The sequence below is a fragment of the Dermochelys coriacea genome, chromosome 3 (assembly GCF_009764565.3).
Source record: "Dermochelys coriacea isolate rDerCor1 chromosome 3, rDerCor1.pri.v4, whole genome shotgun sequence".
NCBI classification, from domain to species: Eukaryota; Metazoa; Chordata; order Testudines; family Dermochelyidae; genus Dermochelys; species Dermochelys coriacea.
Genome location: NC_050070.1, coordinates 135,228,269 through 135,245,698, shown reverse-complemented (window position 1 = coordinate 135,245,698; position 17,430 = coordinate 135,228,269). Strand labels below are relative to the sequence as shown.

At 42.4% G+C, this 17,430-nt stretch overlaps 2 protein-coding genes across 7 annotated transcripts in view; one reads left to right on the top strand and one right to left on the bottom strand.

The window, feature by feature from the left end:
* The window catches only part of TARBP1 (TAR (HIV-1) RNA binding protein 1), a 101,261-nt gene extending 87,963 nt beyond the window's left edge, over window positions 1-13,298 (top strand). For 2 of the 4 annotated variants that reach the window (XM_043511386.1, XM_038395726.2), the window contains 3 exons: window positions 2,957-3,081; window positions 10,546-10,682; window positions 12,897-13,298. In XM_043511386.1, the coding sequence (XP_043367321.1) occupies window positions 2,957-3,081; window positions 10,546-10,682; window positions 12,897-13,062 (428 nt within the window). In that variant the 3' untranslated portion in view covers window positions 13,063-13,298. The remainder of the gene's footprint in view (window positions 1-2,956; window positions 3,082-10,545; window positions 10,683-12,896) is intronic. The other 2 variants (XM_043511385.1, XM_043511384.1) reach the window with 2 other exon arrangements.
* Window positions 13,299-14,094: 796 nt separating this feature from the next.
* LOC119853136 (cytochrome c oxidase assembly factor 6 homolog) lies at window positions 14,095-16,945 on the bottom strand. Of its 3 annotated transcripts, none has more exons than XM_038395733.2 (3): window positions 16,810-16,945; window positions 15,720-15,871; window positions 14,095-14,894 (listed from the first exon to the last, which is right to left on the bottom strand). In XM_038395733.2, the coding sequence occupies exons 1-3, from the start codon at window positions 16,943-16,945 to the stop codon at window positions 14,805-14,807; spliced, it is 378 nt and encodes a 125-aa protein (XP_038251661.2). In that variant the 3' UTR covers window positions 14,095-14,804. The 3 variants fall into 3 exon arrangements, with proteins under 3 accessions (XP_038251661.2, XP_043367323.1, XP_043367325.1); XM_043511388.1 differs by lacking the exon at window positions 16,810-16,945 and adding an exon at window positions 16,403-16,675 and having other exon boundaries at window positions 15,720-15,874; XM_043511390.1 differs by lacking the exon at window positions 16,810-16,945 and adding an exon at window positions 16,410-16,675.
* Between the last annotated feature and the right edge of the window lie 485 nt (window positions 16,946-17,430).

The following is a 17,430-nucleotide window of genomic DNA, read 5'->3' as shown; positions in this document are numbered from 1 at the left end:
AACAGTCTAGAGCCATCCTCTTTGAAACCCCCTTTCAGGTAGTTGAAAGCAGCTATCAAATCCCCCCTCATTCTTCTCTTCTGCAGACTAAACAATCCCAGCTCCCTCAGCCTCTCCTCATAAGTCATGTGCTCTAGACCCCTAATCATTTTTGTTGCCCTTCGCTGTACTCTTTCCAATTTATCCACATCCTTCTTGTAGTGTGGGGCCCAAAACTGGACACAGTACTCCAGATGAGGCCTCACCAGTGTCGAATAGAGGGGAACGATCACGTCCCTCGATCTGCTCGCTATGCCCCTACTTATACATCCCAAAATGCCATTGGCCTTCTTGGCAACAAGGGCACACTGCTGACTCATATCCAGCTTCTCGTCCACTGTCACCCCTAGGTCCTTTTCCGCAGAACTGCTGCCGAGCCATTCGGTCCCTAGTCTGTAGCGGTGCATTGGATTCTTCCATCCTAAGTGCAGGACCCTGCACTTATCCTTATTGAACCTCATTAGATTTCTTTTGGCCCAATCTTCCAATTTGTCTAGGTCCTTCTGTATCCTATCCCTCCCCTCCAGCGTATCTACCACTCCTCCCAGTTTAGTATCATCCGCAAATTTGCTGAGAGTGCAATCCACACCATCCTCCAGATCATTTATGAAGATATTGAACAAAACGGGCCCCAGGACCGACCCCTGGGGCACTCCACTTGACACCGGCTGCCAACTAGACATGGAGACATTGATCACTACCCGTTGAGCCCGACAATCCAGCCAGCTTTCTACCCACCTTATAGTGCATTCATCCAGCCCATACTTCCTTAACTTGCTGACAAGAATGCTGTGGGAGACCGTGTCAAAAGCTTTGCTAAAGTCAAGAAACAATACATCCACTGCTTTCCCTTCATCCACAGAACCAGTAATCTCATCATAAAAGGCGATTAGATTAGTCAGGCATGACCTTCCCTTGGTGAATCCATGCTGACTGTTCCTGATCACTTTCCTCTCCTCTAAGTGCTTCAGGATTGATTCTTTGAGGACCTGCTCCATGATTTTTCCAGGGACTGAGGTGAGGCTGACCGGCCTGTAGTTCCCAGGATCCTCCTTCTTCCCTTTTTTAAAGATGGGCACTACATTAGCCTTTTTCCAGTCATCCGGGACTTCCTCCGTTCGCCACGAGTTTTCAAAGATAATGGCCAAGGGCTCTGCAATCACAGCCGCCAATTCCCTCAGCACTCTCGGATGCAATTCGTCCGGCCCCATGGACTTGTGCACGTCCAGCTTTTCTAAATAGTCCCTAACCACCTCTATCTCTACAGAGGGCTGGCCATCTCTTCCCCATTTTGTGATGCCCAGCACAGCAGTCTGGGAGCTGACCTTGTTAGTGAAAACAGAGGCAAAAAAAGCATTGAGTACATTAGCTTTTTCCACATCCTCTGTCACTAGCTTGCCTCCCTCATTCAGTAAGGGGCCCACACTTTCCTTGGCTTTCTTCTTGTTGCCAACATACCTGAAGAAACCCTTCTTGTTACTCTTGACATCTCTTGCTAGCTGCAGCTCCAGGTGCGATTTGGCCCTCCTGATATCTTTCCTACATGCCCGAGCAATATTTTTATACTCTTCCCTGGTCATATGTCCAACCTTCCACTTCTTGTAAGCTTCTTTTTTATGTTTAAGATCCGCTAGGATTTCACCATTAAGCCAAGCTGGTCGCCTGCCATATTTACTATTCTTTCGACTCATCGGGATGGTTTGTCCCTGTAACCTCAACAGGGATTCCTTGAAATACAGCCAGCTCTCCTGGACTCCCTTCCCTTTCATGTTAGTCCCCCAGGGGATCCTGGCCATCTGTTCCCTGAGGGAGTCAAAGTCTGCTTTCCTGAAGTCCAGGGTCCGTATCCTGCTGCTTACCTTTCTTCCCTGCGTCAGGATCCTGAACTCAACCAACTCATGGTCACTGCCTCCCAGATTCCCATCCACTTTTGCTTCCCCCACTAATTCTACCCGGTTTGTGAGCAGCAGGTCAAGAAAAGCACTCCCCCTAGTTGGCTCCCCTAGCACTTGCACCAGGAAATTGTCCCCTACGCTTTCCAAAAACTTCCTGGATTGTCTATGCACCGCTGTATTGCTCTCCCAGCAGATATCAGGAAAATTAAAGTCACCCATGAGAATCAGGGCATGCGATCTAGTAGCTTCCGTGAGTTGCCGGAAGAAAGCCTCATCCACCTCATCCCCCTGGTCCGGTGGTCTATAGCAGACTCCCACCATGACATCACTCTTGTTGCACACACTTCTAAACTTAATCCAGAGACACTCAGGTTTTTCCACAGTTTCGTACCGGAGCTCTGAGCAGTCATACTGCTCCCTTACATACAGTGCTACTCCCCCACCTTTTCTGCCCTGCCTGTCCTTCCTGAACAGTTTATAACCATCCATGACTGTACTCCAGTCATGTGAGTTATCCCACCAAGTCTCTGTTATTCCAATCACGTCATAATTCCTTGACATCACCAGGACCTCCAGTTCTCCCTGCTTGTTTCCAAGGCTTTGTGCATTTGTATATAAGCACTTGAGATAACCTGTTGATCGCCCCTCATTCCCAGTATGAGGCAGGAGCCCTCCCCTCACAGACATTCCTGCCTGTGCTTCCTCCCGGTATCCCGCTTTCCCACTTACCTCAGGGCTTTGGTCTCCTTCCCCCGGTGAACCTAGTTTAAAGCCCTCCTTTAGAAGATAGAAACTGCCTATAGAAGGCAGTTTCCTTTTTTCTGCTGACATTGTGAGAGTCATGACTTGGAACATGAAAAGCATGTGGAAATAACCCTGTTGACTAAAACTAGAGGGCTAGAGGCAAATGTTTATATTGCTGGAGACTATTTGTTTTCAGATTTTCTTTTTCATGTGCTTTAATATCTTAGTTTTGTTGTTTAAAGTAATCTTTATATTTTATATCTTGTGCTTATTTGTAGGTTTGTGTCGTACAAGTGAAATATTTGGGGCATCTGCTTTAGTTGTTGGCAGTCTTCATTATATAAACGATAAGCAATTTCAACATCTCAGTGTTTCTGCAGAACAGTGGCTTCCTCTTGTCGAGGTGGGTGGAAAAAGTATTTTAGCTGCTTACATAAAAGGAGCACTGTACATATAAATTCATTCAAACTGATGCCCTCTAAGTCAAGGGTCTCACTTTTTTTTTTCCTCTCCTGAAAATTAACCACTTCACCCATTTGGCACAAGTACCTACTTCTCTGTTTTATGCTAGTATTAAGGTATTTTTGCATTAGCCTGCTGCTTTTGAAAATCCTTGTAGCGGTTTTTAAAAGGTTGGTGTGTTGATTATTTTTTGTGTTAATGAAACTGATTGTACTAGTTGCCTCTTGTTTTATAACATACTCTGATTGTAGTATTTTACAGCTGATGGCTGTACATTGAAATTTAAAATTATTTTGTAAAACTTAAGTGATTCATTGAAATGTTGTTAATCTCATCTTGTTTAGCCCATTTCTTTTAGTGACATGATGAGAATAATTAATTACACAGTTTGCTTGAAACTAATTTACAAGGTAGATTTCAGAGCCTTTTCTATAGTTTATCAAAATCAGGGCATCTTGCTTCAGAGTGGAGGTCTAACACTCAGCACTCTATGCAAGCCTGTGGTTGTAGTCTTTTATATAGATATTAGGGCTGTCAGTTAATCACAATTAACTCGCATGATTCATTCAAAAAATTAATCATGATTAAAAAATTAATCACAGTTTGAAAGCACTGTTAAACAATAGAATACCAATTGAAATTTATTAAATATTTTGGATATTTTTCTACGTTTTCATACATATTGTATTCTGTGTTGTAATTGAAATCAAAGTGAATATTATTTTTGATTTCAAATATTTGCACTGTAAAAATGATAAAAGAAATCGAATTTTTTCAGTTCACCTCATACAAGTATTGTAGTGCAATCTTTGTCGTGAAAGAGCAGCTTACAAATGTAGATTTTGTTGTTACATAACTGCACTCAAACAAAGCATTGTAAAACTTCAGAGCTTACAGGTCCCGTCAGTCTTACTTCTTGTTCAGCCAATCGCTAAGACAAACAAGTTTGTTTACGTTTACAGAAGATAATGCTGCCTTCTTGTCTGTCTGAGCGATTGGCTGAACAAGAAGTAGGAGTGAGGGGATTTGCAAGCTCTACAATTTTACATTGTTTTATTTTTTGAATGCAGGTTTTTTTTGTACATAATTCTACATGTGTAAGTTCAACTTTCATGATAAAGAGATTATACTACGGCACTTGTATTAGGTGAATTGAAAAAAAAATTTTTTTGAGCATGGTACACTTTGTATTCTGTGTTGTAATTGAAATCGGTATATTTCAAAATGTAGAAAACATCCAAAATATTTAAATAAGTATTCTATTATTGTTTAACAGTGTGATTAATCTTTTTAATTGCTTGACAGCCCTAATAGATATATACATTTTCAAAGTCAGCTTTGTATATTTTCATAGCAGTCTGAGTCTACTTACAATTAATCTCTAGAAAATTTTATTTCTGACGTAAGAGTAAAATTCTCCGTATTTAAACATTTTTGTCAATCGTTTAAAATAGTTTTGTTTTCAGAATAAATTACAAAGCCATACAATACTCTGCTTCAGTGACATAACAGACCTGCATTTAAACAACATTTTCTACACCCAGCCTATACAGAACACTATAATAATGATAAATTTTATACTGCTTGTGAGACTTGGCTTCTGATACATTTCTGACAAATTGAGATTATAAAGACAGGAATAAAGGGAAAAAAAATAAATATTGTATTACAAGGTCCCAGTCAGAGATACCACACTAGCATACTCAGTAGAAAGAAAGCCCATCTACACATCAGCTAATCACCAGTGGGTTCCAGAAAAGGATTCTAGGGTAAATACCAATAATTTCCCATTTTGTTATATGCAAAAAGGATTTTTTTCATATATAGACAAGTTCATGAGGGAATAAATCTAAAGTTTTATATTTTGTTTGGTTTCGCTCTTCAAAATCATTAGGCTAGCACAGTTCTCAGGAAATTTATTTAGCTGTCTGTCAGGATTACAAAAATGATTAGTATTTTCTATCAGTAGAACAACATTATTTTTTAAAGTGGCCTCTGCATATTGCCAGTTATGAGATGCCTTTTCTACTCCCTTGTACTGCTAAACTTTGGGAACCACCTAAAAAAGAAATATCCATTGCAGCATGCCTCTTTGCAACACTGAACATTTGGAGTTGTTACAAGAAGTCTTCTGGTGCCCAGCCACCTCAGTTCCTTTCTTTCTGTGACTAGTTGTAAGAAAAAAGGTCTTCACTCTGTGTCAAAAGGATCTTTCTTGGATTTAATGAAAAATCTCCTGTTGACTTGTTATAGTTAATATCTTATAAATAGTTAATTTTAGGCACTTTCTGTGCAATTGCCTGAATTGCCCAAACAGTCTCAGTCTCTTGTCCCTTAAATCTCATCTGTAGAGCCCTGCATGGATACAAAATTTATATCCGCAGATATAAAGCAGATATCCGTGGAGCTGTAGGGCTCTACAAGGAATCATAGTGGCAAAAGCAACAGGATGTTGGGCTGCCGTTCGCAGTAGCCAGCGCCCAACCCGGACAGCTCTTCCGGTGTAGCTGTACAGTCCCCAGCCATGCCCACTGGCAGCTGTCCCTAGGGTTGCCAACTTTCTAATCGCACAAAACTGAACACCCTTGCCCCGTGCCCTGCCCCTTCTCTGAGGTCCTGCCCCTGCTCACTCAATAACCCCTCTGTCACTTGCTCTCCCCCACCCTCACTCATTTTCACTGGGCTGGGGTAGGGGGTTGGAGTGCGGGAGGGGGTGAGGGCTCTGGGCAGGGGGTTGGGGTGCAGGCTCTGGGGTGGGCCATAGATGAGGGCTTTGGGGTGCAGGAGGGGGCTCCAGGCTGGGGGGTGGAGCTGAGGGCTTTGGAGTGTGGGAGACTGCTCTGGGGCTGAGGCAGGAGGTTGGGGTGATGGCTCTGGCTGGGGGTGAGGGCTCCAGGGAAATGAGGGGTTCACGATGTGGGAGGGGGCTCTGGGCTGGGGCAGGGGGTTGGAGTGCAGGCTTTGGGAGGGAGTTTGGGTGCAGGAGGAGGATCAGGACTGGGGTAGGGAGTTGGGGTGTGGAGGAGGGGCTCAGGGCTAGGGCAGGGGGTTGGGGTGCAGGAGGGAGTGAGGGGTGCAGTCTCCGGTTCCCAGCCAATGGGAGCTGCAGAGCTGGTGCTCGGGGCGGGGGCAGAATGTGGAGCCCCCCTGACTGTGTCTTCACCTAGGAGCCAAGGGACGTGTCACCACTTCCCGGGAGCCACACACAGCCATGTACCCATCCTGCCAGCTCTGCCAACAGGACTTTTAACAGCCCAGGGTCCCTTTTCGACTGGATGTGCCGGTCAAAAACTGGACACCTAGCAACCGTAGCTGGCCCTGGTTGGGCTAGGGTGTGCAAGGTGCAGACTCTGTGTGGAAGGAACCCCTGTCTGGGAGCGTGCGAGCTGCTTGTGCACACTAGTGTGATCAGGGACAGCTGCTGATGAGCCTCGGGCCCACCCCAGTAGGCAGGGCTAGCATCAAGCTCTTTATGATGGAAGCTAACTCTTTAGGGTTTAAGGCATGCCTCTCCTGTGCCGCTTCTATGCCCCTCCGTGGTGGACACTCTCTTTTTCACTACTTCTGAAATGCCCTGACACCTTCCTTGGGCCTGGAGGAGGATGTAGCTAAGGCCTAGTCTTCCCTCCAGTCCCTTCTGGCTGGTGTCCCTGCGCACCAGGACTCCACCTTGAGCTCCAGAGCTGAGATGTCTGTGAGATCCCAGTTGTCAACTTCAGTCCATGTGTTGACTTCTTCAAGCAGGTTTAGGAAGGAGCATCACTCAAGAGATGAGCCTACACATGAAGGTCTCCCCCCCAGGACCTTTAGACTGAGACATAAGAATTGACATGTGTTTGGCTGCAAAACTTCAGTCGAGTCTGTGGGCAGCCAGGAGTCTAAGATGGGTCCCTTTGGCACCTGATTACTGGCCATGAAAAAAATTGCTGGTTGTACTGACTAAATCCGCTGGCTTCCTTTTCTCTGACGCACCTCTTTGGCACTCTTGGTAGCTGGCATGTCAGTACTGTCGTTTTCAGTACCTGTGGCCTATTTTGTACTAACTGACCTGTCTGTAGGCCTTGTACAGCTATGCTTTATGTCAACAGACAGGGTGGGGCCGAGTCATTTCTGCTCTGTCAGGCCATTTGGCTGTTGACATGGTGCATATTTGTCTCATATCAGGTTTCAGAGTAGCATGAAGTGAGCTATAGTTCACGAAAGCTTATGCTCAAATAAATTTGTTAGTCTGTAAGGTGCCACAAGTATTCCTTTTCTTTTTGGTTCATATCACTAACCCTGGCAGACATTCAGACAGAACTTAGTAGTAGATCACCTCACAAGCGGTTCTCAGACAACCACATGTGGTCAGTCAAGGACCTAGTGCTGCAGAGCATCTTTTCAAGGGGGGATACCAATCAATAGCATATTTGCCACAGACCAAGAAATCCCAAGTGTTCTGCTCCAGAAACGGCTCCAATCTAGGCCCCCGTCAGATGCTTTTCTTTCCCTCTGTACGCAGAGACTGATAAATGCTTTGCTCCTGGTTTCTGTGAGACCGAGGTTCCTAAGGAAAATGAGGCACGATGCTGGACTGATTATCATGATGGGCCAAGCAGTTTTGGTATTTGGATCTGATGAACTATCAATACAGCCCCCAACCTCTTACCTGCTGAGTCTGACATGGTATCACAAAACATCCCGGGAGGCTAGACCAACCCCTAGAATCAATCTCCTTATGTTTGACAGCCTGGATGCTGGCTGGCTGATGTACACCATAAGGTGTTCTCCTGAGGTTCAGAACATTTTGCTTTAAAGCAGAAAAGCCTCAACTAGAATGACTTATAAAACCAAGTGGTGGTTTTTTGTTTTGACATCTGAGCACTGGCATCTCCCCTAACAACACCCATTTCAACAATACAGAACTATATACTATCACAGAAACTTCAGGGCTTTTTGTCAGCCCCATATGGATCTACCTAGCAATAATATCTCTGTTCTGGGGCTTTCTGTTAGCTCCATAAAGATATACCTAGCAGTAAAATCTGCATGTCAGGCCACTGTATTTTCTCACCCTACACTGGCTATATTCCTTACAGACTTTATTCATGCTTTTTCACCCAATTCAGGAGCTGCCCTGGGACCCTCACTCTTGGGATCTCAGTGTAGTATTAACAAGGTTGATTGCTCCCCCACTTTGAACCTTGTATACCATCTATCACTGAAGACTGCCTTTTTAGTAGCCATTACATCAGCTCAGGTAGGGGAGATTGTTTTTCATGGGGGGTTTCTCCTTATATACACAGTTTCATAAGGACAGGCTTACTCTGAGGCCTCCTCTCAAGTTCCTGCCCAAAGTGGTTTTGGAATTCCATATGAACCAATTTATTAATCACCAAGTTGCCTTCCCAAACTGTCACTCAATCCCCTGGGAAGCTAAACTTCATATGCTTGATGTAGTAAGGGCATTGTCATACTACCTTAACGAGACAACATCTTTCAGGAACACACCTAGCCAGTTTGTGATCTTTGCTGATAGGATTAAGGGTCAGGCAGTAACCTCCCATTGATTATCATAATGGGCCTTCATCTGTATAAGGACGTATTACAAGGTAGACTAGATCTACCTAGCCACATTAGAGCTCGTTCCACTACTGCTCAGGCAGCTTCTGCTGCCTTTGTTTGAAGAATGTACCTGTAACCAAATCTGCAGCGCAGCTATGTGGTAATTGGTCCACATAAACAACGACAGGTTTCAGAGTAGCAGCCGTGTTAGTCTGTATTCGCAAAAAGAAAAGGAGTACTTGTGGCACCTTAGAGACTAACAAATTTATTAGAGCATAAGCTTTCGTGAGCTCACGAAAGCTTATGCTCTAAAAAATTTGTTAGTCTCTAAGGTGCCACAAGTACTCCTTTTCTTTTTACTTAAGATAAGCCATCACCAGCAGCAGGGTGGGGGAAGGAGGAAAACCTTTCATGGTGACAAGCAAGGTAGGCTATTTCCAGCAGTTAACAAGAACATCTGAGGAACAGTGGGGGGTGGGGTGGGGGGGAGAAATAACATGGGGAAATAGTTTTACTTTGTGTAATGACTCATCCATTCCCAGTCTCTATTCAAGCCTAAGTTAATTGTATCCAGTTTGCAAATTAATTCCAATTCAGCAGTCTCTCGTTGGAGTCTGTTATTGAAGCTTTTTTGTTGAAGGATAGCCACTCTTAGGTCTGTAATCAAGTGACCAGAGAGATTGAAGTGTTCTCCAACTGGCTTTTGAATGTTATAATTCTTGACGTCTGATTTGTGTCCATTCATTCTTTTACGTAGACACTGTCCAGTTTGACCAATGTACATGGCAGAGGGGCATTGCTGGCACATGATGGCATAATCACATTGGTAGATGCGCAGGTGCATTTCCACCAAATGCATCCGATGAAGTAAGCTGTAGCTCACGAAAGCTTATGCTCTAATAAATTTGTTAGTCTCTAAAGTGCCACAAGTACTCCTTTTCTTTTTGCGAATACAGACTAACACGGCTGCTACTCTGAAACCTTCTTTAGTAGAGGCTTCCAGATCTCATTCCTGTTTTGGTAGAGCTGTCCTGCAGTCATTCTTTATGTAGGACTCCTTGACCCGTCTTTAAGCAAAGACTGCTTGTTTTTGTTAGTCACCAAGAGGGGACTCTATGGGCCAATCGCTTGAAAGTTATTGTAACTGTTCTTTACTTAACCGTAACTGATTCTTCAAGAGTAGTGCATCAGCATATTCACACTACACATCTATATTCAAAAGGACTTAGCTGTTAGCAATAAGAAATGAGGCAGTTGTGGGCCTCACTGCCTGTTGTCACCTCATCTCCTGAGCATTTGTTGCTGTGAGTGGATACTTGTGTAGTCCCAGTGGGTTCTGTTTTTCTAGCAGGTTTTCGAAGGTTAGCTATAATAGGGGATTGGACCACATCCCACAAGTGATGAAAAGGCAGAACTCTCAAAGAACCACGGCTATTAATATATAATCTTTCCTTTATCCACTACATTATCTAGCAACAGTTCCATTCTTTTACTGACTTCCTCCTAAAAAGGGTATTTATAATGAGTCATTGTAAACATAAGCTGGGGCAACACCAGACATTCTGCACTTGATCTGCAGTAACACTCCCATATGATATAATCGTGTATGGATCCAGTAAAACTTATGATCTGTGTTATATCAATATCTGTGAAGCCCAGAGCCCTAGTGTATTTCTGTATATTACCAATTACTACCAGTCTGAAAAAAAATCATAACATTAGTTTAAAATTTTAATTTTTTTCTTCTGTAGAATGTTCTGTTTTCAATTTTAGAAATGTGTAAAAGTTTTTTGTGGTAATATGTTTTTATATAGAAAATATTTAAATATTTGTACATTTCCCCCCTATTCTTAACATGCAGGTGAAACCATCTCAGCTTGTTAATTATTTACAGCAGAAGAAAACTGAAGGCTACACTATCATAGGTGTGGAGCAAACTGCTAAAAGTTTTGACTTAACTGAATACTGCTTTCCAGAGAAATCCTTGTTATTGCTGGGGTAAGTTACAAACAACCTGTAGCTGTAGTTTCCATACTACAGTGGTCCATCAAGCCACCCTTCCTCGTAAGCAGCAGTTTAATGATTAGAAAATCAAGCTATGTTGGTGGAAGGAAAGAAGAGAGATTGTATATAACAGTATTTCTCTTCCACTTGATATAAAAGATTTAAAATATAGAACCCCATGGATCAAATATCTTTGTCTTTAATGAGGGCTTTATAACTCTGGTCTCTGTGGCTCACCTCAAGACATCACACCATGGCACTATTCCTTGGCTAGAGCTTCTCGATGGGATTTTAGAGCCCAATAATGTTAATTCATTTGCTCAGCCACAGAAATCACTGCAGAGCAAAGAGAGTGCCCTCATCTCTCATGAGCTGAATACAGTGTTAATGTAGAGCTTCATAGATGTTGCCTTTTCAATGAGCTAAAGTTAAATCCAGTAATAAGTCTCTCATATAACAGTATAGTAGTAAATGCCCTGAGTCTCTTTTATAATGTGACAGCCTCTCTTTCACTCACCCTCCTTTTTCACACTTTTGTTTTCCTGTTACATTGCACACTTTGGTTAACCCAATTTATCTTCAGCATAACTATGTGATGTAATTTTCAGTGACCTCATTCAGAAGGGGGTACAGTCTGTGTAAGCAGTACTTACTGAGGTACTGTCACTGGAAATAGCAGACCTGAATGCCTATGACCAGTGTGGAATATTTAAGATATTCACAAGTATTTAAGTGATTGGATATCCCCTAGCTGGCCCATCCCTGGAAATCCAGAAATCCCTCCAGGATCAGACTTAATATTTCTGCATAAAAGTAAAGAAATTGATTCCTTGCTTTTTGTTGCTTTTATTTCTGCATTAATGGGGAAATACTGTGATCAGTAATTGTTATATGTGAACCACCCCTTCTATTGAGTGTACTAATATAATTCAGCATCTTCCATTTCTGAGTGATTTAAGTTTTTGTGACAGAGCAACTAATAGCATTGGCTAACGCTACAGGAAGAGATTAGTGCAACCTTTGCTACAGTTCTATTAAACTTCAGTCTTGATCTGCAACATCTGAGTTGTATCAGCAGGAATCCTAGTTTTCCATGATAAAAAAAAAAAAAAAAAAAAAAAAAAAAATTGATTTTAAAAAAAACCAAAACATAAAAATCCACACTTTTGTGTGATTAAAATGAAGTGCTGAACTTTAGCTTTCCCTAACCACACTATCTGTATATAGGTATCATGTGAACACAATGTTTTATTGATATATTTACATTTGCAAGCAAATTCTAAGCTTACTATCAATGTGAAATTTGTCCTTGCCAAACTCAGTGACTTGATCTTTAGGGGTGATTTTTAAAGGTTTTGGCTTCTTTTCATAACTTTAATTACATCTGGAGGCTGAAGTGAAATTTGAGATGCATTGAGACATGAACTCCTATAGGCCATTGATTAACCTCTGTATGCCAGAAGCAGTTTATTGGAGTATGTTTAGCTATGTAAATTTAAAGCACATTCAAAAATCAACCATAAGAGCGGGGAGGTTGCACGCACTGAATAAGTGATACTGGTACTTTCAATAAAATTTAGTTAAAATAAAAACATATGAACTATTTACACAAAATGTAAAAACTGAAGCAAATGTAAAAAATGTAAAAATGCAAATTCTGTGTTTTCCTGTGGCAAAAAGATTAAACTAGGATCCCTGCATAGTCTCATGTTTAAGATGTGGAAAACATCTATTAAGATAAGACCATTTGGTTCATTTTGGTTGTGACTTAACCAAAATATAAATCTGAGTTTTTCTTAAAGCAAAAAGATAGTGGATTAAACTACTACACTGTCTAGTTTCCGTTGTCTTCAGTGTTTCTGTAACATTTGCTGCTGAAGCAAGACACTAGTTTTAGTATTTTGTAAGTTTCCAATTACAATGCTATGGAATTTTTAGGTTTTCTTTTTTTGTGCTCATCAGTTTTATGTATGAAGAAGCAAGCATCAACTGCATGGATAAGAAACATATCCCATGATGGGTGGAGCTGGCAGCAAGTAGTATTGTGAATGGTGTTTGCTACTGTAGCTCATTTCTTGGTTTTTTCTGTTATGGGACACTCAGGTTTCTCCAGACAGGTGCATATTGGAGACAGCATGAAGTGATATTTCTTCTATTCCTTCTTTTCTGGGTGAAAGATTTACATCTTTTTAATTTCTTCCTTATTAGAAATGAACATGAGGGAATCCCAGCAAACCTGATTCAGCATCTGGATGTTTGTGTGGAAATTCCTCAGCAGGGTATCATTCGATCACTAAATGTTCATGTAAGTGGAGCTCTGCTGATTTGGGAGTATACGAGGCAACAACTGATCAAGCAAAAACAACTGAAATAACTGCAGGAGTCTTGTGCCTTATTTGTAATGTAGCTGGATGGCTTTTTATGGTGCTGTAAAACGTTTTTAAACACATGGAATAATTACAGACTCAGGGTGAATGACGATGTTTTTAAATTTTGCATGTCATACAGTGGTGTTGTGTAGTACAAAAATTGTTTTTAAATGCCTTAATGTATTATCTGATTATATACAACTGTTTTATTGGTAATAAATAGTCTTGTTTGTATTGCTTACATATGGTTCTCTTATTGCAGTGGAAGCAACCAGAGTTAATGGACTCTTCTCCCCTTGAACATACAACTCAGTGACATTTAACCGTTTCATACAGTGTACTTCAAAATGTAGGGTTTTTACAATAGCAGTTGTTCGGATCACAACACGTGTAGTTGAGGTTAAAATGTTTTTAATTTGATCACCCATACTCACGCCTAACACCCTTGTGTAGTCTGGGGTAAGATACTTTGTTTTCTGCAGCATCTGGGTACAGCAGACGTGAATTTAAAAACTGACATTAAGTATGAAATATCTATTATTATTCCCTCACGATGGTCATTTTCATATTAAATCTAGTTTTTTACACTCTCCCTAAATTTTCAACATACTGCAGATTTTGAATTGATAACATTTTTAGAAGTGAAGCTGGACCTTTTGGCAGAGGACCAGTTAGGGTCTTTTATATCAGCAAATGGGGAAGTGGTTTAGGAGTATGGGATAAATCATGTCTAAAAATGTTAGTGAACCCATTTTTAAAACACAGGTTTTAAACACCTAAACAATGTTTGCTGATCCTAGTAAACTCTATGCTTGGTAACTTATCAGGGTGAATTGTTCAGTGTAGGTCCCTGTCCTAATACACAACACTTTCTTAAGCATTTTTCACTGACAATTTGGAAAATGCCATTATTAAAGCAGCTGCTATTTTGCCTAAGGACTATCTCACTTAAAACAAACCTTTACTGAAGTAAATCCATTGTGAATAATACAGGAATTGATAATATCATTGCCACCAAATTATACAAACAAGGACAGAAGAAATCATACCTGTAGCATTATATTTTTCAAATATGTTGGTGACATACTTAATAACTGAGACTGTTCACCTACATTAGTGGCATAAGAATCTCAACTATAATTGTGCAGATGTTTATAAAAATCCATAAATGAAGACCAGCTACATAAGAAATGAGATGCAGTGGTTATTTATACCTCTTGATCTTTATCTATAACCTGGCCATACAATAAGACAGCAGAAATTAATTTATGATTCACAAAATTTTCAAAGACATAGCATAGAGTGTACCTGCTCACTTACACTGACATATTATCTTCATAGAGAAGGGGGGAAGATGCAGGAGCTTTTTAGAAAAGTTAGTTCACGTGCATAGAAAAACTTTTCAAGTTTGAAAACAGTTTAATATTCTCCCGAAAATATAAATTTATAATTCAGTGCATTAATTTCTGGGAAACACTGCTTTTCATCCTAGTTATACAATAAAAAATTCAGGTATAGGAAAAATTATATACCGTATTTCTTTGATATACACTCTTACAGACAGTCTTTTTCGTTTAATTACTGTTCTCACACAAAAGCGAGACATTGCAACAAGGAAAGCAGCATGAATTTCTAGAGATACAGTGTAAGATACCAGTTACTTTTAACTGAGTTCTCGTCACATTTCAGTACTTCTCTTCCATAAGATTATTCTTTCATTGATTGTGTTTCATAAATGGATGCGTAGCTATGACTTTTCAGTAGTTCCAGGAAATTCTCCTGCTTGAAGCTGTTCTTTGTATTTTAAAAAGTCTCTTCTTTTGTCAAAGTATTTTACCTATTTTAAAAAGAGATCATTTATGTTCATCAAAGCAAACTGGTGTAGTATGGGATTCCAATATGAAAAATTCTTATTCACACATCTAACAGGATTACGGAAAGAACAGTCTTAGATCACATACACAACTTCAGTATCAACCTGGTCAAGTGTATATGTTAATGGTTTAGAATGTGAACTCCGTCATTGGAGCAAAAAAAAATTGGATGTAGCACATAGTAATATATTGATCTCAAAGTGCCATGCAATTGCAAGCCCTGCCACTATTACATGAGCATTCTCCCCTCGAGATACGTGTTTTCACTTCTGCAATATTATCCATTAATATCCCTGTTTCTGGGAGTTGACAGGATGTTTCCCAAATGCCTTTCCAGTGGTATAGCAACATAACTTGGAGTGAAATCTACTTCACCAATTATCTGGCTAGGCAGTCTTCTGGATTTAATACACATTGTTTTGTTTTTTCAGTGTACTACTCCATGAAACAAATACCCAATCTTTAAGAGGATCTACAGTAGTAATGCTTTGCTCGCTGTGCAGCAGAATTAACTATTTGTAGGGCATTGCTTACATTGGTGTTTATGCCAATGTACAAATATTCTGGATAGTTACAAAACTGGAAAAATTAAAGGGAAGTAGTGTCTGTTAAATGAAAAAACAAAATATTACTGTAAGGTACTAAGGCATTATGAATAATGTAGATTGTGGCATTACTTGAGAATGCTTATATGAACTAATTAATTCATTTGCAGAAAAAATTCATTTTTGATACAACACAACTGTCAGGTTGCATCTTATGACTGGTGAAAAACTATTAGCACTCACCCATTGTTGTGGACACCTAGATTCAAAAGAACATCTAAGCTTCTGGCACCTAGATGCATCTTCCATATTTTCATCTAAGCATTTCCAGTATTCATCCCTGGCTCCCCAGCAAGCCTTCCTTTCCTCCATTGATGGTGCTGACATTTTTATTACTGGCAAAATAAAATAAAATTGTAAATGTCTCTGATAGACACTTTGATCTGCCTATTGCCTCAAGTTTATTCACACACAAATGTTGCACTGGTTAGTGAAAAAGGTCCAAGAACTAGCAAGATGTGAGACTTCATTTGTAATGGCTTCAATAACCTTGAGTGTGCCACTTGATTTTGTCCCACAGTTAACTGGAGAACTAAATAAAATGAATCATATTGCTGATACGCAGATGCTGTATGTCGGAGAAGCTTAACTGTACAAGAAGTTATAGCCACCAACATTTAATTTTAGAAAGAGGGCAGGTGCTTCACATCAGCTGGCTTCCACTTACAGGAACCAGAAAGGGTCTGCACTTTAACCGAAGACCAACGCAAATTACAAATCTAGGCATATACTCCCTTTTAAATATCAATAGGAAACACCAAACCACACTTTAAATCAGTGTAGTGACATGACAAACCGCATTAAGCCTCCCCCTCCCTTTCCTGGCCCCTGCTACGTGTTACAGTTTAATAACATGCTACAGTTTGAAGTTATTTCCACAGGCCCCAAACGGACAGAAACTCTGATCGGGTGGTGAAAACTAGGCGCCTGCACAGCGAAACCACCCCTCCCGTGCGAGAGGGGCTGAAGTCAACCCACCCCTCTGGGGGAGCAGTAGGGAAACCGGCCGGGGGCGGGGGGGGGGGGGACCCGCGGGGCACGAGCCTACAGGATGTTCTCGGAGCGTCTCCCCCGCCCCACAAGGCGGATTGACCCCCAGACCCCCCCCGCCCCGGGTTGCGACAGGAGAACTCAGAGAGGGGCCGGCCACGGCCCCGCCGCGCGCACGGGTTCGGGGCAAGCCCCACGCCCGGTCCCGTCTCCTCCGGCAGAGCCGGAAAGGGGGTGGGGGGGGGGATTCTGGCGTCTGTCCCCAGGCAGCTGACCCACTCACCCGCCCCCGCCGCGTCCCTCCAGCATCCGCCCAGCGGAGGCCGTGACCCCGACCCGGACCGGATACAGATCCAGAGAACCGGAAGTGACGGTAGCAAAGACAACACCTGGATGGGAGCGAGAGGTCCTGTGCGCATGCGCAAGGCTGCCGGGGCTGCCCTTTCCGCGTTGCTAGGAGACACGCCCGGGCCTAGTAGCGTCGCCTCTTCCTGTTACTCTCGCTCCCGGCCGCAGCATTAGGCAGGGGGCGCTGAAGTCCCGCGGGGGCGGAGCGCCCCGGAGGCTGCTGGGCCCGGGGCGGGGTTGGAGCGGGACCCATCTGGCCCAGGCACAAATATCCTGGTTCTTAGGCGAAGGGGTGGAGCTGGAGCCGGAGCCAGGTTGACGCCGCGGGCTCCCCCGCGGTCAGGCCTGGGCGCTGGGAGTCAGGCCAAGCCCCGCTCGCCGGTGCGCAGCCCCCGGGGGGAGGATGTAGCGGGCTGGGCTGAAGCGTGAATCCTGAACGTGGCGTTTTGTTGCTCCTGATCGACTCCTCTCAGGCGGCTGGGTTGGCACCGTTTATACGCCGCGCAACACCCGGCCCTGCCAGGGCTGAGCCAGGCACGTGTCGCCGCGTCGTGGG

What these genes read in the sequence shown, in the direction of transcription:
- LOC119853136 (XM_038395733.2), bottom strand. Translation starts at nt 16,945, where the DNA reads ATGCGCACAGGACCTCTCGCTCCCATCCAGGTGTTGTCTTTGCTACCG. An exon ending in GAGGGACGCGGCGGGGGCGG is followed by an intron (nt 15,872 to 16,809) that starts GTGAGTGGGTCA and finishes TTATTTTGCCAG; the next exon opens with TAATAAAAATGTCAGCACCA. An exon ending in CTAGGTGTCCACAACAATGG is followed by an intron (nt 14,895 to 15,719) that starts GTGAGTGCTAAT and finishes TTTTTAAAATAG; the next exon opens with GTAAAATACTTTGACAAAAG.